Genomic DNA, 21208 nt, shown 5'->3' with positions numbered 1-21208 from the left:
TGAGCTGCAATACCACACACAGCCTGTGAACAGGTGTGTCACTGTTTCTGGAAGAAAGAAGCCATGTTCTTCTAATGCTAGACAACTCCCCTACTTAATTAGACATGTACTATACAAAGTGTAAACCTAAATTTGCAGACCCACTTTTAAGAATAGGTGGGCTGTTTTTCATCACTCGTGATATGATGCAATTCTTGTTTTTTCCCAGGCAATGCAGTGGAAGTTCTAAAAGAGTGGACGGTTCTGGGCAAAAAGAAGGTAAAAATCATATAGTATCTTAGATTACTCAAACATTCATTGAATGTCTTACCACATGTAAATGTCATCTTTCTACAGTGGAGCCCGTAGTAACCTGGGCACACAAATTGATCTTTTTTTATATCCATCTAATGGCAGGCATTTTCAGTTATTGGCTATAAAAAAAAAAAGGGAAACTTCTAGGAAAACTTCATGATAGAAACTGTTCTCAAGTCTATATATAATTAGGAAAACTAAATAGTTTGTGTAGGATTTAGTGATAATAGCTTTGGCCCTTTCAAAAAGACTCCAGGCTCTCTGCTATTTCACTATTTTGCAAGCTGCATGAGACCTCTTGTCTCTGAGCAGGGAAAGACTACTGTATGGGGCTGGAGACTTGGCGTGTGCAGCATGGAAACACGGGTGGAGATCTGTGCTGCTGTCTTCATGCTGTATGTACTGATTCCTGGGTATTATGGCATTGCAGGGGGTAGCTAGAAAAATTAAATGAGGTAAATCTGTGACTGACTTCTTATCAGTGTGTTATGGCTGAGTGTCTGTGCACTGTATGTAGTGAGAGATTCAGGCTTACCTTACCCTTCGCAAGCAGCGATCTTCTTTTGCAGATTAACCATTTAGAAGCAGCTGTATTTTCTTTTATTTCCACTACATAGTACAAAGGAACATCATATTACATAATATTACATAAATATCAGTATGAAGGAAGAGTCAGGCTCCTAAATCTTTGCCCTTGATTCACTGATTCATTATTAGTACAGCCAAGAAAAATACTGTCACTAGATTTTTCGCACATTCTGGTGAAATGAAAGTAAAACCCATGTCCTCTTGATGCGGAGAGGAAATAATCGGAGTTGTTAATGACGCGTATTTGTGAAAGGTCCCATAATATAATCGGCAGTCCCTTTGTTTTTTTCCTAACTGATAGATCCTGTTTAACTTAGACCATAGAAGTTAAACCTCCTGAAATAATTACCCGAGGGCTGTGTCATGTGAAAAGTCTATTTATCTAGCATTATTTACTGTGCAATCATATGGCAATTTCCACATTACAGATAACGTGAATGACGAGTGCATTTCACATAGTGTAAATCTAACCATTGTCAGAGAATTCTGACATTACTTTTGTTAATGATGCACGTTGTAGGTTATATCTCCTGATCATTGTAAAGTTAATTCCCAGGCGGATTTATTGTGTGTTATGACACCATAGTTCCCTTACCTAAAGCGTCTTCCTCCATGACCATTCTAAACTGTGTTTCTCTAGCTGCTCTGTGTGTAACCACAGCATTTGTCTCTGTTGTATCCTCACATTATTCAATAGAATAAGAAGAAGAAGACGAAACCCAAAGCTGAACCTGCACCTGCCACCAATACAGTGGAGCCTGGGAAAGCTGCTGCTGCAGAGCTGGAGAAGAACGCGGCATCTTCTGACAAAAGTGGACTCAATGGCTATCACATTAATGGTTCCACCCATGACACCGAGTCTGTGGATTCATTCAGTGAAGGCTTGGATGCACTTTCTTTAGATGCCAGAGAGCTGGAAGACTCCGAGCCAACTACCCCTGTTGTAGCCAATCATTCCGGTGAGAGAGAAATAGAAGTGCTCGACGTTGAGGTTATGAACTTTTGGGTATTACATTATAAGGGGATGTATGCTTTAAGCAGTCTGTATGCCCTATTGTGACATCGGTAGAAAAGAGGGGATATCTCTGCACTAGGTCACCCTTAGTCAGAATAGAGCGTCGCTGTAGGTAGCAGAGATTAGATTTCAATGTGTGGCTGTAGGAGAAATGAAAAGTAGTAGAGATCCACCTTGAACAGTTTTTTTTTTTTTTTTTCTTTATCAGATGGACTTCTACCTTTTTTATGGATATTTATAGAACTTCCTATTTTGACAATTCAAGTGCTAGGGAATCTGTACACATTGGTCAAACCATGGATGTTGTTTTGTTTTTTTCTACAGTAATTGTGAGAAAAATCATTCTAGCAATGACTTGTATCATCTCTTACTAGTCTTCATATAAACTGTGGTCTTCTCTTCACAGCCTCTACATTTCATAATGGCCGTCCAGATCTAGATCTCAAACTGTCCGCATCTCGCCATCCTCCGAATCGGCAACAGAAACCTGGCCCCGCAGACCATAGGCACAGCAAAGCTCGCTCTGGAAGCGTGTCTAGCTCTCAGTCTCTGTCTTCATCTTTAGCAGAGGATGTCCAGTTATCCTCAGGATCTAGGAAGCTTGGTAAGATAAGTGAAGGAAGCACTCCCAACAAAAATGTTATCCCCTAAATCTTTCTAAACGTGTGCATATAGTGTAAAATCCTACCAATCGCTGGGTTTCAGTGGTGCTCGGGTCCTCTTCTGGGGCACATAACTTCAAAGCAGATTCACCGGATTCCACAGAGGTTTGTGTGTGGACCAGAAGTCTATGTCACAATGTAAGTCTCTGGAGCTTCCTTCTGGGGCTCCATAGGTTTACGTTGGTGGAAGTATCACCCTGGTCTGAGCTGGCAAACAAGAACGGCGGACACATGATCCAGAAGAGGACCGGAGCGGCGCTGGAAACTAGAAAGTGGGTGAGGGGAGTATTTAGTACAACTACACTACATCACGTACACATTTTAAAAAGATTTAAGGAATAACATCGTCAGGAGTGTTTCTTTAGCGAACATGTCATATCCGGACAATCTACCTAATCTAAATGGCAAGAATGAAGATCTTCCCTGAAAATTGTAACTGGGGAAAAAACTTCACCAAGAATGTGTTTTTTTTGTTCATTGGAATGTGTGTTCAAATCTAGTCTGAGCCTATTACAGAAATCTGAGAGATGCCACCACAGTCACATGTGTTGGCCACTGTCTCCCATTTCAGAAGAGCATACAGCATGGTGCACTGCTTTAGGAAATGCCGCCGTGTAGAGTTTTGTAATAGATTACATTTTTTATGCAGAAAAAAAAAAAAATTCTAACATATTCTAGCCCAACAGTGGGCAAAAGGACACTTGACCTCTCTTGGATGAATGAAGCTTTATTGTTGATACCAGGAAAGCTTCTACTATACACATCAAATGTGGGGCTGAAACGCGATATACCCAGAGCCAAAACAAATTATAGACTAAAGATTGTAGACTAGAATAAAATAAATTGTATGGGCTGCTGAATACTGGGTTTACACTGCGTGATATTAGCATGTATGTTATTTCACAGGTGCTAATATTGAGAAGTCTGTGAAGGACCTGCAGCGCTGCTCTGTGTCCCTGGCGCGGTATCGTATTGTTGTGAAGGAAGAAATGGATGCCTCGATCAAGAAGATGAAGCTGACCTTCTCCGAACTACAGAGCTGGTAAGTGAGCTGTTTGTAAAGTGTTAGAAAAAGTTTTTCTGTAAACTTGGGTGAGAAACAGTTGAGTTTTTCGTGGGCGAAAGACGGCAAACTATTTTGACTCCATTTAGTACGGCCACAAAAAGAGCTGTTTTTTTCGTTTTATTTTTATTCCTTTCTATTGCAAACCTCAGATAAATATATAACGGCGACAGAAATCTTTGTAATAAGTCTGTTGCTTTAAATATCCCCCAAGTGTCTGTGTTTTTATTTTTCATCCTGGAACTAAGCGGTACGTATCTCATTAAAACTAATGTTAAAGCGCCTCAATAAAAATTTATCAGCGACATGGGGTAAAACTAACAAGCTAAGGCAAAATCACTTACTTTAACCCCCATGGATCCAGCAGAGGTTGTGCGCGTTAGGACCAAAAGCCATGATCTCACCGTGGTTGGCTGTAGTGGACAGGTGACTGGAACAGCACATCTGAGAAAGAGAGAGGTTTTCCCCATAGTTTTTTACGGAATTTTTGTTTTCCTATACCAGTCATTTGACCTCTAATCACCTGCACCTTGATGAAGCCATTTTAAAGGGAACCATGTATCAGACACTGGCTGCATGATTTCAGCCATATACAGTGGTGGCCAAAAGTATTGGCACCCCTGCAATTCTGTCAGATAATACTCAGTTTCTTCCTGAAAATGATTGCAATCACAAATTCTTTGGTATTATTATCTTCATTTAATTTGCTTGCAAGGAAAAAACACAAAAGAGAATGAAGCAAAAATCAAATCATTGATCATTTCACACAAAACTCCAAAAATGGGCCACACAAAAGTATTGGCACCCTCAGCCTAATACTTGGTTGCACAACCTTTAGACAAAATAACTGCGAACAACCGCTTCCGGTAACCATCAATGAGTTTCTTACAATGCTCTGCTGTAAATGTAGACCATTCTTCTTTGGCAAACTGCTCCAGGTCCCTGATATTTGAAGGGTGCCTTCTCCAAACTGCCATTTTGAGATCTCTCCACAGGTGTTCTATGGGATTCAGGTCTGGACTCATTGCTGGCCACCTTAGAAGTCTCCAGTTCTTTCTCTCAAACCATTTTATAGTGCTTTTGGAAGTGTGTTTTGGGTCATTGTCCTGCTGGAAGACCCATGACCTCTGAGGGAGACCTAGCTTTCTCACACTGGGCCCTACATTATGCTGCAAAATTTGTTGGTAGTCTTCAGACTTCATAATGCCATGCACACGGTCAAGCAGTCCAGTGCCAGAGGCAGCAAAGCAACCCCAAAACATCAGGGAACCTCCGCCATGTTTGACTGTAGGGACCGTGTTCTTTTCTTTGAATGCCTCTTTTTTTTTTCTGTACACTCTATGTTGATGCTTTTTCCAAAAAGCTCTACTTTTGTCTCATCTGACCAGAGAACATTCTTCCAAAACGTTTTAGGCTTTCTCAGGTAAGTTTTGGCAAACTCCAGCCTGGCTTTTTTATGTCTCGGGGTAAGAAGTGGGGTCTTCCTGGGTATCCTACCATACAGTCCCTTTTCATTCAGACGCCGATGGATAGTACGGGTTGACACTTTTGTACCCTCGGACTTCAGGGCAGCTTGAACTTGTTTGGATGTTAGTCGAGGTTCTTTATCCACCATCCGCACAATCTTGTGTTGAAATCTCTCGTCAATTTTTCTTTTCCGTCCACATCTAGGGAGGTTAGCCACAGTGCCATGGGCTTTAAACTTCTTGATTACACTGCGCACGGAAGACACAGGAACATTCAGGTCTTTGGAGAAGGACTTGTAGCCTTGAGATTGCTCATGCTTCCTCACAATTTGGTTTCTCAAGTCCTCAGACAGTTCTTTGGTCTTCTTTCTTTTCTCCATGCTCAATGTGGTATACACAAGGACACAGGACAGAGGTTGAGTCAACTTTAATCCATGTTAACTGGCTGCAAGTGTGATTTAGTTATTGCCAACACCTGTTAGGTGCCACAGGTAAGTTACAGGTGCTGTTAATTACACGAATTAGAGAAGCATCACATGATTTTTCAAACAGTGCCAATACTTTTGTCCACCCCCTTTTTTAGGTTTGGTGTGGAATTGTATCCAATTTGGCTTTAGGACAATTCTTTTTGTGTTTTTTCATTGAAGACAAATTAAATGAAGATAATAATACCAAAGAATTTGTGATTGCAATCATTTTCAGGAAGAAACTGAGTATTATCTGACAGAATTGCAGGGGTGCCAATACTTTTGGCCACCACTGTATGTTTAACTCTGAAATGTCGTGGTGTTTCAGAGAAAAACATTGGGCTCATCAATCAAGCGCATAGGACGAGTGGCATACACCTCTGTGTGCGCGCCTCCCTACAAATCCTACTCCAGTCCTAGGAGGAGTAAGATTTGAGGCGTATCGAACACTGCCGCTCGTCATGATTTTGATGAGCGCTGATAGCCATGTCCTTGTCCTGCCCACTTTGTCACAACTGGGTGAAGATAGCATAAGAATGCCAAAAGTGGCAATATTTTAACGCAGCCTTGAATTGCACAAAAGCTATGACTTTTCAAAACTTTTCCTGGCATAAAAAGCTTTGACAAATTGGCCCATAGTTTATTGGCCACTTCTCTCTGTGCGCTGCCGTGGAGTGTCAAGACTTCCTGCGTGCATGTATAGGGAGAGACCTGTCACTCCCGGGCAGCGGACGGGGACAAGCCCCCAGGGACTAGTTTCCCAGTACCTATCAGACTAATTTCCCGGTGCATATTATATATATTTCTGAAATGCCACAGCATTTCATAGGTAAACCTATACGGTAGAAATCACATAGCCAGTGTCTGAGACATGCTGTCCAATCCACGGGCAGCATATATCCGCTCTCAGGTCCCCTTTTAAAGTTTACTGCACATTGCTATCCTTGTATAGATCAAGGAGAGCAAATGATGGCACTAGTCTTTAGCTGACAGTAGGTCCCATCTTTGGCTGACATATGACATGATATCACAATTGTACATTATTACCATTCTTACACAGAAGACTGGGTCTAGATTTGTCTTTTATATTAGATAGAGCGGAGTATCTCCAATATAGTAAAATTGAAAAAACGTTCAACTTTTCATCTAGCACTCGGCACAATGCGTAGATTTATTATGTAACACAAATATTTCCTGTATAATAAGAGGCTTGATCTAGGTTGTGAAATATCATCATGTACAGACAGCATGAACACTTCCTATAGTCACTGGCTCAATCCTAATTGTTTGGAAAGTACGATCACGAGGTGTCAGACACTTAGAAAAAGATTTACCATATTTTTCGGACTATAAGACACACCGGACCAGAAGACGCACCTAGGTTTTAGAGGCGGAAAATAGAAAAATACAATTTAAGCCAAAAATGTGGTCATGATGCCCTATTAAGGGGGAGGGGGTCTGCTGCTGACACTGTTATAGGGATAATGTCCCCCAATTCTGTTAATATTCCCCATCCTGGTATATATGGCTCCCTCCTTCCTGTTATACGTGGCCCTCATCCCCATTCTGATATGCATTGCACCCCAATCCACCATCCTGGTATGTATGGCACCCTTCATCCTGGTATGTATGGCCCCCCTCACACCCATCCTGGTATGTATGGCACCTTAGTCCCTCTTCCTGGTATGTATGACCCCCCCCCTCATCCTGGTATGTATGACACCCTTCATCCCTGTATGTATGGCATCCTTCATCCCTCTATGTATGGCCCCCCCTGATCCCCGTCGTGCTGCACAGAAAAAAAATAAACAATTATACTCACCTCCTCTCTCCCCCAGCGCTGTGTCCCGCTCTGTGCCAGAATAGTCACTGCTCTCTACGTCGGGACTGGTGAATATTCATGGACTTTAATAGCGGGCACACGTGACCACCGGCTGCAGCAGGAGCCGCGCTGTGGGTACAGTGTGCGCGCTATTAGGGAGAATGAATAATCACTGCTCCCCACACAGTCCCGGCGTGGGGAGCAGTGACTATTCCGGCACAGAGCGGGACACAGCGCTGAAGGAGAGAGGAGGTGAGTATAATTGTTTATTTTTTTTCTGTGCAGCACAACGGGGATCAGGGGGGGCCATACATAGAGGGATGAAGGGTGCCATACATACCAGAATGAGGGGGGCCATACATACCAGGAGCTGCGCTGCAGGTACAGTGTGCCGACTATTAAGGAAAATGAATATTCACTGCTCCCCACGCAAATGGGCGAGGGGAGCAGTGAATATTCATTTTCTTTAGTAGCGGGCACAGTGTAGGCTGCTGCCTCCTGTGCACCGTTACTCTGCCACTGTCGTTTCCCCCACTACCCACAGCTACAGTATTTAGGTATAAGACGCACTCCCACTTTCCTCCAAAATTTTGGAGGAAAAAAGTGCGTCTTAGAGTCCGAAAAATACAGTGTATATTTTTTTGCATGTAACTGAAGGCAAAACTGTACATTACTTAATGTTCAAAAGGTAGTAAAGTAAGGGCATGTACACACTTGTCTACATTAAATACAATTGGTCACCATTCATGGATGCCTGAAGTGTAGCTTCTCAAAGCCGACCTAGGCCATATTGAAACGAGTAGACCACATCCATTAACAACCACCGATCGGTTATATACAGCAGCGAGGTCAACGGTCATATAATGGCCTGATTAGCCCTTCTAACCTGACTTCTATACAGACAGATGATTAATACAATCGTTCTATGCACATATAATGCCATATTATCGGAAGTAAATCACCTGTTTACACCAGACGATGTGCTGTTGAGAGCGATGATTGTAATGCCGGCATGAATCCTCTAATCAACCAACGAATGAGCATTTTGCTTTCTTGTCAGGTGATTACACGTTTCCAGAAGCCAATAATTGGGAACGATTATCGGATATCTTAAATGGGCCTTAAAGTTGCCACAAGTCCTTACATTAATAATTGGTATTCGGATAAAGCAATAAAGATTAAATAACTTCCCTGTCAGATAAGGCTAGATTTAGAAGTGCGTATATTAGAGTCTGTATATGGACTGCAATGCCCAGAATGACCATGGTTCTCCCGACTCAAAGGCATATAAGTTTACAAGTTGGTGTGGGGGCCTGGCCTAAGGCTGAGCTCCCTCCCCTGCATCAGGCCCCTGTGGCTTACCTATGCTTCATGATCTCCAGTATAGATTATGCCTAACTCTGTCTCTTTCACCTTCTCCTCTGCTCGATTGGGTGATGAGGATAGGACAGGATGCAATATTTCACTCTTTATTGTAAAGCAAAGGTTAGAATGCTCTGTAACTCCTCAGATGCTGCAGCCATTTCAGGCCACGGCATCGAAGTGGTTTTAGTCTCTTTTTTACCTAGGCATATCAATTGTCTGTATATTGTATAATTATATTGTGTGTATGTGTACATGCTCATACATATGTCTATATAAATGTGTAATCTTACAATATAATGTATACATTTGGGTCTATACTGTTTAAAATTCATCTCTGCTCCTTCCTGTTCCCTAATTCCTGTGGTTGTGTGATGGTTTTCCTTTCTGTGTGTGCTTTGATCCTGCGCTCATAACGTTCCTATTAATCCAGCTTCAGTGGTTTCATTCTGTCACTCACGGCTCGCTCTTCCGCAGTCACATTCCTTTTCCCCTTTTCAGTCCTGTGTTTCGTTTCTTGCTGTTCACGTGGTGACTGTCAGGGAAACATGGCCTTGGGCTGTCCCATTTCTTTAGCACCTTTGTGGTATGAACCTGCCCCACCCGTACTGCATTGTGCAAGGGATGACTTTTTATGACTTTTTCTGACCTGTGATAACACCCGCCACCTCATACTGACAAATACGCACATGCTCCGATCTAGGGAATCTCTTCTATTCAGCCTCTATTTTTATGTGCAAATCATTCCTAGTTTATAGAGAGTTACTTTTTATTACATTGTAACAATTATCCATTACAAGCTTCATTAAGTATCTTGCTGAAGAGTTCAGCAGCAATTCTTTAACCATTTGTTGGTTTGGGAATTTAGATGATTTTTTCTATGTATTTTAGATATTGTATAGATTTCCTTGGTTTGGAAGTAATTAAAATTCAGTATTTTATGTGCTCTCTGTACTCTGGGATCTCGAGGGCAAGTCGTTTTGAGAAGTGATTTTCTTTGGTATTGCTGCATGTAAACACTAATACAATAAGGCTATGTTCACACATTGCGTTTTTTCAGCGTTTTTTATGCAAATTTTCAGCTGCATTTTACAGTACCAGCAAAGTCTGAGATTCCAGAAATCTCATGCACACACCGGTTTTTGTTTGATCAGTATTTTGTGCTTTGCATGTTTTTTTTGCAGAATAGAGCATGTCACGTCTTTCAGCGTTTTTTCAGCATTTTTCATCCATTGAAAGGAATGGGTAGTGAAAAAACGCCTAGTGTGAACATAGCTATCAGGTTTTGTTGCGTTTTAGTGAAAAAAAGTACAACAGTATGTGAAACTCATTTATTTTTGTGATTTTAACATCTTGTCTTGGTCACCTGAGATGGCAGCTTAGATTAGAACAACTTAATTAAATTAGTGATGAGTAAACATTGGCTGAGCTAGGTGTGAAATTGAACAATGCCTGAGCAGCTGAATGGAAGACCATAGTGCGAAAATAAATAGTGTCCAGACAAACTCCATGCACTGCCAGTGTCTTGGGTAAATTATTCCTGAACAGTTCACCTCCGCCACTGTTACATTCGAAATTCTGGTTAATATGGTTTCACAGGTCTTGCATTGGTGACCTGTGTTCATGGTTCTGTGGTGGAAGCAAAGCTGAACTCTGAAAAATGCCCCAAAACCTGCGTTTTTGACACCGCTTCTTTCCTGTCAAGAGATCAGGTTTTGCTGCAGAAAAAAACACTGAAAAAACACTATGTGAACATAGCCTAAGACTGAATATGGGTCAGTGTGAGTGTGTCCTATAAAGGAAAAGCTTGCTCCACTAAAGGTAAAATTTGACAACCCTAGAAATGTCTGTGCCTGCTCTACATTGCCAGATCCAACAACAGCAGACCTGTTTACATGCCCGTTTTACGTACATGGCAACTATTTACTAGGAAGCTTAGTTCCGTATGGTGGAGAAAACTCCATCTCACTCAGCTGCTTTGGCTTTTTGCCAGCTGGAACCTCCTTCAATAAATATTAAGGAAAGCGCTTTCTCCAGCTTCAGGCCGGATTTTTTAGTATTACTTTTCAGGTAGGGTGGTGGCTTGCCCTTTATTTCAAGATGGATACAATCGCACTGTACAAATAATTGAAAAATGTGTGTTTTTATCTTTTATTTTTTTACTTTAATATTAAACAAATAAATTACATGTTATCACGTACCTGAAACGGAACATAATTTAATTTTTAGTTGGATTTGTTAAGTGCTGTTTTCACATTTGCTTCACCCAAGGGTTGTTGAGGAAATTAGAATAGGTTCACCCCTGTTTTAGGAGCCTAAATCACAGATATCTTCTTAAAAATGGGGAGGAGTGGGGGGAGTACTCACTGTAAAATCTGTTTCTCGCTAGTCTACAATGAGGGACACAGAGAACCATGGGATATTATATTTTAAATAAAAATTGGCTCCTCCCCAGCAGACTATACCTCACCTGCTTTCCTCAGGATACCTCGGTCTAGTGAGTAAGCAGTAGGAGAAGCAAAAAATATTAAAGCAGTTGGTCAAAAATAATTCAGTTACACCCTGAGGGAAGAAAGCAACACATGCACGCCCAACAGGGCGATTAAGGGTGGGTGCTGTGCCCCCCTATGAAGATTATCACCGTACAAAATATCTTCATTTCTTGGTCGCTTCATTGGGAAACAGAGAACCACAACCTACTGCGGGGACGTCCTAAAGCTGTTCCTGGGATGGGAAAATAAATCATATACTGTTACCACCTAATTCTCCACTGTTGTTCAGGCTGAAGTCTGAGCAACAGCTGCCTGCAAAATCTTCCTCCCAAGACTTGCATCCACAGAAGCAAAGGTGTGAACCCTGTAAAACTTTGAGAAGATATGTACTGATGACCAGTTAGGTGTTTTACAGAGTTTCAGGGCCGATGCCTGGTGGTGAACCGCCCAGAAAGCCCCCACCACCCTCTTCGAGGGCACCCTGGCCTTCGCTCTCTAGGCCTAAAAGATGGCTATTCTTATTCAACGAGAATTGTTGTCTTGGAGGCGGCCATGCCCTTGCGAGGGCCAACTAGTATGATAAACAAGGAGTCAGACTGTCTAAATGGGGCCATGGCTGATAAATTGCACCGTACGGCCCTGACAACATCTAATTTGTGCAGAGCCTTCTCGATCGGATGAGATGGCGCATAAGGAAGGCAAAACAATGTCCTAGTTGAGGTGAAAAGCTGAAACCACCTTGGGGAGGAAGGACTGAACAGGTCTCAACACTACCTTATCCTGGTGCAGGATGAGAAAAGGAGCTCTACAAGAGAGAGCAGCAAGCTCTGATACTCTAACCGAGGTGATGGCTATAAAGAAAGCTTCTTTATAGGCAAAAGTGCCAAAATCTCTTAGGCTGAAATGCTAGAAACTGAAGAGCTTCCAAGACTAGATCAAGGTCCCATGGATCAAGGGCGAGGCCAATAGGGTGGTCTAGCGATTGCTACCCCCTGAAGAAAGGTTCTAACCTGAGGTCTAGAGGCCATATCTCTCTGAAACAAAACAGTGACAGCTTTGACATTCTCGATGTGGAAAAAGAGGTGGAGGCGGGAATAGGTAAGGCAGGGAGAAAAGGGACCAGGGAATTGCCATTGAGTTGGTCACGACTGCCTGAGGATCTTGAGCTCTTGCAACGAATCTTTGTACCTTGTCTTTTAGTCTGGATGCAAATAGGTCAACATCTGGTGTGCCCTACCGACGACAAATCTACTCTAACATCTCTGGGTGAAGAGTCCATTCTCATGCCTCTACCTCCTGGCAGCTCAAGAAATCCTAGTTGTCCACTCCAGGTAAATAAACTGTCGAGATCAAAGGAACAAAGTCCTCTGCCCATCTCAATATCTCTGCCACCTCTGACATGGCAGATACTCCGCATCCCTCCTTGGCGGTTGATGTAGGCCACTGATGGGCAATCCAAGCACCAGGTGCTGCCAGTGTGGGAGAGCTAGATGAACGGCTCTGAGCTCTAACACATTGATCGGAAGGAGTCTCTCCTGACTGTTGTAGGATCCCTGAACCAGTAAATGGCAAAAGATGCCCCCCCCCCTACCCAATAAGGCTGCCATCCGTAATAAAACCTGCCCTTGGATGGGGCGGAAGGAGTGACCCCAGATTAATAAAGCAGGGTTAACCACCACCTGAGACTGGTGAAAGTGAAGTGGAAGGAGGACTGCACGGTCTAGAGCAGTGTTGCCCAACTCTGGTCCTCAAGAGCCACCAACAGGTCATGTTTTCAGAATTTCCTTAGTATTGCACAGGTGATGGATGACTTGCCTGTCCAGGTGATGCAATTATCACCTGGACAATACTAAGGAAATCCTCAAAACATGACCGGTTGGTGGCTCTTGTGGACCGGGGTTTGGTAACACTGGTTCAGAGACTCTATTGAGTCTCCAACAGGCCAAAAGTGTGTTCTGTAGGGGCCTTGAATGAAATTGTGCAAACAGGACTGCCTTGAATGTTGCTACTATCTTCCCCAAGATTGTCATGCAAAACCAGAGAAGAATGTCTCTCTGGCTGCTTCAGAATTCAGACAGAGGATTGTAGCGCTAGCCTCTTCTCCTCTGGAAGGAAGATTGATATTTGAACTGTTTCGAATATCATCCCTAGGAACCAAAGTCGCTGGGTTGGAATTACCTGATTCTAGAATTATCTGCAAACTCTCTAGATTCTGGGAAAAGGAAGGCCCTTTGACCAGGATATCATCTAGGTAGAGGATTACCACCACGTCCCTGGTTCGGAGCAAAGCCATGACTGGGGCCAGGACTTTTGTAAACACCCTGGGCGCAGTTGCCAGCCCAAAGGGAAAAGCCCTGAACTGAAAATGATCCTGGTTGACTGCAAAGCGAAAAAAAAATCGCTGAGGAGCCAGAAAGATGGGTACATGAAGATAGGCATCCTGGATGTCCTATAGAGGACAAACTCCTCGGCCTCCATGGATGCCGCGATGGACCAGAGCGACTGCATCCTGAAGTGACGCAGCTGTACCCATTTATTCACCTGTCTTGGATCCAGAATGGGTCGTACCAAACCATCCTTTTTGGGGATGAAGAATAGGTTTGAATAGAACCCTCTGAAATATTCTGAAGCAGGAACCCTCATGATTTCTCTTGCTTGAAGCAGGGAAGCTATTGCTTGATCGAAACTGGCTCTTATATTGGGGGGAAGAGAGGGACGAGATCTGCAAAAAAAATCTTGCGGGACAGGGACAAACTCTGTTCTGTAGCCAGAAGAGGCGACCTCTGACCCAGAAATTGCTGACTACCCCCAGCCATGCGTCCGGGAAGAATCCCCCAGTGGGGGCCGCCTCTCATGTTAACTCCTCTATTGCCTCTGGAACCAGAGGGCTGAGCGCCGGGCAGGAGTGGGTTTAAAGGATGATCTCCTTAACCTCTGGGAGACTGTGGGTCTGACCTGACAACTCGAATCTTCTGGTGCAGGAAACTGACAAAATTGCAAAGCCCCCTGTCTTCGAAATGCACAGCTGGGCCTGGCCTGGAGAAGCAGAGTGTTTCTGCCGCCTGTGGTGTCAGCAATGATCTTGTCCAATTTATTACTGAACAGGTGAGACCCCCTGGTAGGGTAAATATGTAAGCATCTTCTTTGAAGCAAAAATGCTCTCTATACCTTGAACCATAAAAAATAACTAATGGCCACACAATTGTTTGCCGCCTGAGCAGAGCATTCAGTCGCATCTGTTCATGCCGAACATAAATATCTGCCTGCGCGATCTAATCCACAAGGTCCGCCTCCTGTGAACCAGACAGAATACTGTGCCATAAATGCTTTGGCCAAGCAGTAACTGCGTTGGATACCCAAGTAGCAGGGCAGAGGGCAAAGCCCGTTGCCTCAAAGGCGGACCTAGCCACAAACTCTGTCCGTGGCCTCTCTAAGTGCCTCAGCAAACAGTGGTTGTCCTGGATAGTTGAGATATGGGCTTTTCTACCACATTCTGAGCATACCAGGATGCCACTAACTCTGCTGAAAAAGGGTAGAACACCTCCAAACTACTGCGTTTTTTAAAATGCCAGTCAGGGTGATCCCTGCCTTCTCTAGGACTTCTCCAAATTCCTCGTGATTAGAAAAAGATCTAGCTACGCTCTTGCCTCTCATAAAGAAACCTGTTTTAGTGGAGGGCGGGGGGTCCTCTGACAACACCCCTACAGACAAGTCAACAGCCAACACCTGACTTTCCACCATCTCCCTCTGCTTCCCCATTTGATATGGGTCTAACATACACTCTCCCCAACGCTTGAACGCTACTTCCAGCTCAGAGTCTATATCTTGAGAGGGGGAAAAAGATCTTGAACGTCTTCCCCAAGGAGACCTGGAGGATGGGGTAAAGCGAGGCTGCTTGGATCTAGACTTAGACCAGCTATACAGGTGCAGGCTGTGCCGATGGAAATGCGCGGTCTTCTCTGTATTCTGACTTTGTAAGAGCCAGAGAACAGGGATAAAATGAACAACAGTGAACAGTGCTTTAAGAAAAGTTGCTGAGGAGAACCAATTATCAGTCCCCAGATGTTAACAGCCTACCCTGTCCGCGGTCCCAGAAGAGCACCCCTGTGTCGCTGGTGTCCGTTGCACTCTGGTGAGTGCAAGAAGCAGGATGGCGCAAGTGAGGGTCGCATGCAGGCACCATCTTCAAAATACTGCCGCGCAATATAGTACTGCCATTAGAAAAAGAAGGAATGTGGCCAAAGAGACTGCTGCACGGATTGGCCACCGCATGCCGGCAAGTTTGACTGCCAAGCAGCATTCCAGAGGCCTAAATACAGCGTGGCCATAGCAGCAGCGATGCTGACTGCACAGGACCACCTCGCCGAGGTCCACCCACTGCTATTACCTCTTTAAATGCTACTGTCCATCTCTGAAAGCTGCATTTACAGTGAAGGAAATAATTATTTGATCCCTTGCTGTTTTGTAAGCTTGCTCACTGACAAAGACATGAGGGTAGGTTCATTTTAACATTGAGAGATAGAATATCCCCCCAAAAAAATCAAGAAAATCACATTGTATAAATTTTAGATAAATTTATTTGCATTTTGCAGTGAGAAATACGTATTTGATTCCTCTGGCAAACAACACTTAATACTTGGTGGCAAAACCCCTGTTAGCAAGCACAGCAGTCAGACGTTGTTTGTAGTTGTGCGCAAACCTCATCATCCTGTCGAGAGGAATTTTGGTCCACTCCTCTTTGCAGATCATCTCTAAATCATTCAGATTTTGAGGCTGTCGTTTGGCAACTCGGAGCTTCAACTCCCTCCATAAGTTTTCTATGGGATTAAGGTCTGGAGACTGGCTAGGCCACTCCATGACCTTAATGTGCTTCTTTTTGAGCCACTCCTTTGTTGCCTTGGCTGAATGTTTTGGGTCATTGTCTTGCCGAAAGACCCAGCCACAACCCATTTTTAATGTCCTGGCCGAAGGAAGGAGGTTGTCACTCTTGATTTTACGGTACATGGTTCCATCCATTCTCCCATTGATGCGGTAAAGTAGTCCTGTGCCCTTAGCAGAGAAACACCCCCAAAACATAATGTTTCCACCTCCATGCTTGACAGTGGGGACGGTGTTCTTTGGGTCAATAGGCAGCATTTCTCTTCCTCCAAACACGGCGAGTTGTCTCATCTGACCACAGCACCTTCTTCCAATAACTCACAATCATCCAGGTGTTCATTGGCAAACTTCAGACGGGCCTGCACATGTGCCTTCTTGAGCAGGGGGACCTTGCAGGCACTGCAGGATTTTAAACCTTTAAGGCGTAATGTGTTACCAATGGTTTTCTTGGTGACTGTGGTCCCAGCTGCCTGGAGATTATTAACAAGTTCCCCCGTGTAGTTTTAGGCTGATCTCTCACCTTCCTCATGATGAAGGATACCCCACGAGGTGAGATTTTGCATTGTGCCCCAGATTGATGTCGATTGACAGTCCTTTTGTATTTCTTCCATTTTCTTACTATTGCACCAACAGTTGTCTCCTTCTCACCCAGCGTCTTACTTATGGTTTTGTAGCCCATTCCAGCTTTGTGCAGGTCTATGATCTTGTCCCTGACATCCTTAGAAAGCTCTTTGGTCTTATCCATGTTGTAGAGGTTAGAGTCTGACTGATTAATTGAGTCTGTGGACAGGAGTCTTTTATACAGGTGACTATGTAAGACAGCTGACTTTAATGCAGGTAACGAGTTGATTAGGAGCGTCTAACTGGTCTGTAGGAGCCAGAACTCATAATGGTTTGTAAGGGATCAAATACTTATTTCTCACTGCAAAATGCAAATTTATCTAATTTATACAATGTGATTTTCTTGTTTTTTTTTATTTTTTTTGGATATTTTATCGCTCAATGTTAAAATTTAACCTACCCTTAAAATTATAGACTGTTCATGTCTGTCAGTGGGCAAACTTACAAAAACAGCAAGGGATGAAATACTTATTTCCTTCACTGTAAATAATGAGAGGTGAGGGGCACGGTTACGCTGTTCCATGCTCCCATCGACACGATCTTCGGGTGGGGTGCCGATAAGATGCCTTGGCAGCCAGGGGTGTGCTGAAGACTCCAGTGACTGCCATTACGGGGCTTCAATTTTACTATAGTGTGCCAAACAGTTTTATTGCAGTATATAGTGTGGGTGATCAGACGATCATAGGTTCAAGTCCTCTATGGGGACTAATAGAAAGAAGTTTAAAAATATTAAAGAACATAAAATCGCCCCTCTCTTCCCGCTTTTAAAATAAAGAGATTCAAATAATATATATATTAAAATACACGTATGTGGTATTGCTTGAATAGCAGATCAGATTTGGTAAAAACCTTAAAGAGAAGAAAGATCGAAATTCCAAAATTATGGTTTTTCGGACTCTTCCATTCCACAAAAAATGCAATAACAAGTGATTAAAAAGTCGTATCTACCCCAAAATGGTATTGAGAAAAGTATCAGGTCACAGCGCAAAAAAACAAGCCCTCGCTCAAGTTATCATATGGCGATGGCAGTGGAAAATTTTAAAAAGTTATGGCTCTTGGAAGAAGGGGAGAGAAATGAAAAGGCAACTAAAAACCACCTGATCTTTAACGTGTTTAACGGTATATTCATATCATGTGATTGCGTTGATTTTTTTGCGATTTTTCAACTTTAGAAAATGGCAACAAAAAAAAAGTTGCAGCTTGATTTGAATCATGTGAACATACCCTTTAAGAGACTTTTCAGACATGTATGTGGATGAGGCTACCAAACGTAAAACCATAATGCTTATCTTCACGAATATGCTGTTACCCCAACCACTATGTACTTGCATGATCTATTATTTATAATAAGCTGTAAACTCTATTGTCAAAATGTTACTGTCGTACAGCTTGGTCAAAAAATATATTTAAAATATTATCAACAAGTTTATATCTGTGAGTCAAGACAGGTACATGTGAAAATGGCCCTGCAGACAGGGAGCTGATCAGCAACACTAGTGCAGCTCTGTCGCCACCTACTGGCAGGATAAAGACCATTCAGCCACAAAATACAAGCTGTGAATAATACAGACACATGCATATGCATGTTTTTTTGACACAATGGACTTTTCTGTCCCTTCCTTTTGGATGGCGTGTAGGTTTTTAGATTTTTTTTTTTTTTTTTTTAGTAAAGTGTGAACTAAGCCAGTGGTTGACGTGCCATTATAATAATGACATTTTTGCTTTTTTTTACTCCTAGCCTCATGGACAGAGAAGTAACCTTACTAGGTGAAATGGATAAGGTGAAAGCAGAAGCAAGTAAGTAGTTAATCCCGCATTACAAATATGAAATTCTGTTCTTTTCTACCTGTACAGCATCCCCTTGTTCTCATTGTTTTATCTGGATATGCTTGTTCTCTATTGTATGCTCCTTTAATTAGACAGTCAGGGGTGTCCTCACTGATCTCTCGCCCTTTCTTTTCCTAGTGGAGATCTTGGACAGCCGTCAGAAGAAGGCAGAGGAGCTGAAGAAGCTGACGGATGTGGCCGTGCGGATGTCAGAGGAGCAGTTGGCAGAGCTTCGCGCAGACATTAAGGTTGGGCACTCCCAGGCCAAAACCCTTTTGTTCTGTTCACAAATTACCACAGAAGTGTGGAGTGTTACAGTTTAGGGTGTACTGAGGCTACTTGTTCTTGATGCTTACTGATGGCTGATAATCTTGTCTGAATCTCCTCCAGGGGCCTTTCCTTCTGCTTCTTGCACTGTGACAAATGGGTTATTGTGTGATAAATCTTTCGGTCTAGTTTTCTGACCATAATGCCAGAGAACGCCTTCCCTGAGGACATGTGCCTTATCTCGTGGTGCCAGCTAACAGTAGTGATAGTGATTTCAGTAGTATGGCCGCCATGTATGATTTTGCTGTAGTTTGCCAGACTTGCATTTTACTTGCAGCATTCTCCAAACCAGGGTATACCTGGTGTATACATGAGCTGCAGAATATTTCAGACTTCTGGATCACTCACCGGAGAGGATAGCGTGAAGTTGGGAATCCATTTCCTATTTTTCAAGAAAGTATAATGTGCTGAAACTAAAAAAATATTAATTATTTCAAAGGGCACCATTCGATAAAAGCCATGGCTGTATGGGCAACATGTTGCAGCAGTATTATACCTTAGCGGCAGGACCCAGGGCAGCATGCTTAAAGAGAACCCATCAGGGCCACATCCTCGTACAGTGATGATGATTTTTTCTCTCGTCCACATCCCTGTGACTATTTCTATGTGGCTGTCCACTCTGACAATGCCTTAAGTCGCACAACCTATTGCACAATGCAGATTCTTTCTGAGCAGGAATTCTACAGGTACTTTAACTGCTGAAGATGGTTAATTGGGATGATTTATGTTTTGCAGCATTTCGTCAGCGAGAGGAAGTATGATGAGGAGCTGGGCCGTGCTGCAAAATTTACAGCTGACCTTGAGACTCTGAAGAAAAGCATGGAGTCCTTTGGGCAAGGTTGGTGACTGTCTGATATGAATGTGTGTTCATTTTTGGGTTCATCTTTTTGCACAACTTGGTATGAAGGATAATGGGCGTGCTCACTGATGGGGCTGTATAAGTTAAAGGCTAGCTATCATTTGTTCTGCTGTGTTGTCCCTTTGTAACGTGAAGCAGGTTGGTCGGTGTCTGGGTTCATGTGGGGGCTCAAAAAACAACTCCGCAGCTCGCTGCTTATCACTCAGAAGCGCTGAGCTCCTTCATGAGCGCGCACACAGCGGTGTACAGGCTCAGCTGAAAGTCTCCGCTTGTATCCAGAGTGGATTAGAGTCAGACTTTCTTATCGAGTCCGTACACCACTTTGTATGTAATCTGAAGCATGACATCACAGTGCAGTGGTGTGGATTTTTTGAGCGATCAGTGGGGGGGGGTCTCGGGACCTACACTCCCACCTCTCTGCTGTACATATTATGAAGTAGCTAAAAAATAAAACCATAGTTATTTCTTAAAACTGGCTGCGCCTGCTGCTATGCTTACAGTAATATTCGCTGTGCACACATAAGATAAGTATTTGTTACTGCTGCGTGCGTTACTCTGACAGCTTTACAGGTTCCTAATTGTTTCCATTACAGGAGTGATAAAAATCCAGCATCCTGCTACTATAAAAGTGATGAACGTCTCCAGGCAGGGAGTTTGTGTGTGGTGGATGTAGAGCTCATTGCCCATTATCGGCTGTTACCAGAACATATCTGATATTGCCAGTAGCGGCCTGTCTGCCATAGTGTAATCCCCATTCTCTCTCATGTCAATAGGAGACGTTCACAAGACTCATTGCTCCATCATTAATTGCAGATCAAATGAAACCCATAGAAATGTTATTAAATAGAAGTCTTTATGGTTCTAGAGACTATTGTGACATCGGAGTGGCACATCTGTGATCACGTCCTATAAAAAGTGTTACTTATATAAACTATAACCTGCTCCACAATATTCTAAATATCCATTTAACCCTAGAACGCATGACCATAAAAATCTACACTTTCACATACCTGGGGCCTTTTAGGCCCGTGTGCAAATAATAAATAAATGACCAACTGGAAATGACAAACAACTATATACCTGAGGAATACCTAGAGTTTCAAAATCCTAACTAAAGAAATCTTGCAGAAAATAGAAAACAATTAACAGGGCGGGCCTGCGAGGCCCCAGGTATGCGTTCTAGGGTTAACTTGTTTAGTGCTTCAACCCTGAGATTAATAAGATAAAATAATGTTAGGGATTTGTCAGTCATACCATCAGACGTACATATTATGGATGCGTCAATCATACAATCAGACGTACACTATGGATTTGTCAGTCATACCATCAGATGTACAGTATGGATTTGTCAGTCATACCATCAGATGTACACTATGGATGGGTCAGTCATACCATCAGATGTACACTATGGATGGGTCAGTCATACCATCAGATGTACACTATGGATGGGTCAGTCATACCATCA

At 43.1% G+C, this 21208-nt stretch overlaps 1 protein-coding gene across 4 annotated transcripts in view; it reads left to right on the top strand.

The window, feature by feature from the left end:
* The window catches only part of SPATS2 (spermatogenesis associated serine rich 2), a 94724-nt gene that overhangs the window by 69947 nt on the left and 3569 nt on the right, over positions 1–21208 (top strand). For all 4 annotated transcript variants that reach the window (XM_073663769.1, XM_073663771.1, XM_073663770.1 and 1 more), the window contains 7 exons: positions 209–258; positions 1580–1841; positions 2304–2501; positions 3466–3601; positions 18469–18527; positions 18696–18805; positions 19620–19722. In XM_073663769.1, the coding sequence (XP_073519870.1) occupies positions 209–258; positions 1580–1841; positions 2304–2501; positions 3466–3601; positions 18469–18527; positions 18696–18805; positions 19620–19722 (918 nt within the window). The remainder of the gene's footprint in view (positions 1–208; positions 259–1579; positions 1842–2303; positions 2502–3465; positions 3602–18468; positions 18528–18695; positions 18806–19619; positions 19723–21208) is intronic.

This window comes from Phyllobates terribilis, unplaced genomic scaffold, assembly GCF_046119375.1.
Source record: "Phyllobates terribilis strain yellow unplaced genomic scaffold, ASM4611937v1 Scaffold_2__4_contigs__length_985480577, whole genome shotgun sequence".
Lineage (NCBI taxonomy): Eukaryota > Metazoa > Chordata > Amphibia > Anura > Dendrobatidae > Phyllobates > Phyllobates terribilis.
Note: the sequence above shows the minus strand (reverse complement) of the source record. Positions and strands in the feature narration are given on the sequence as shown.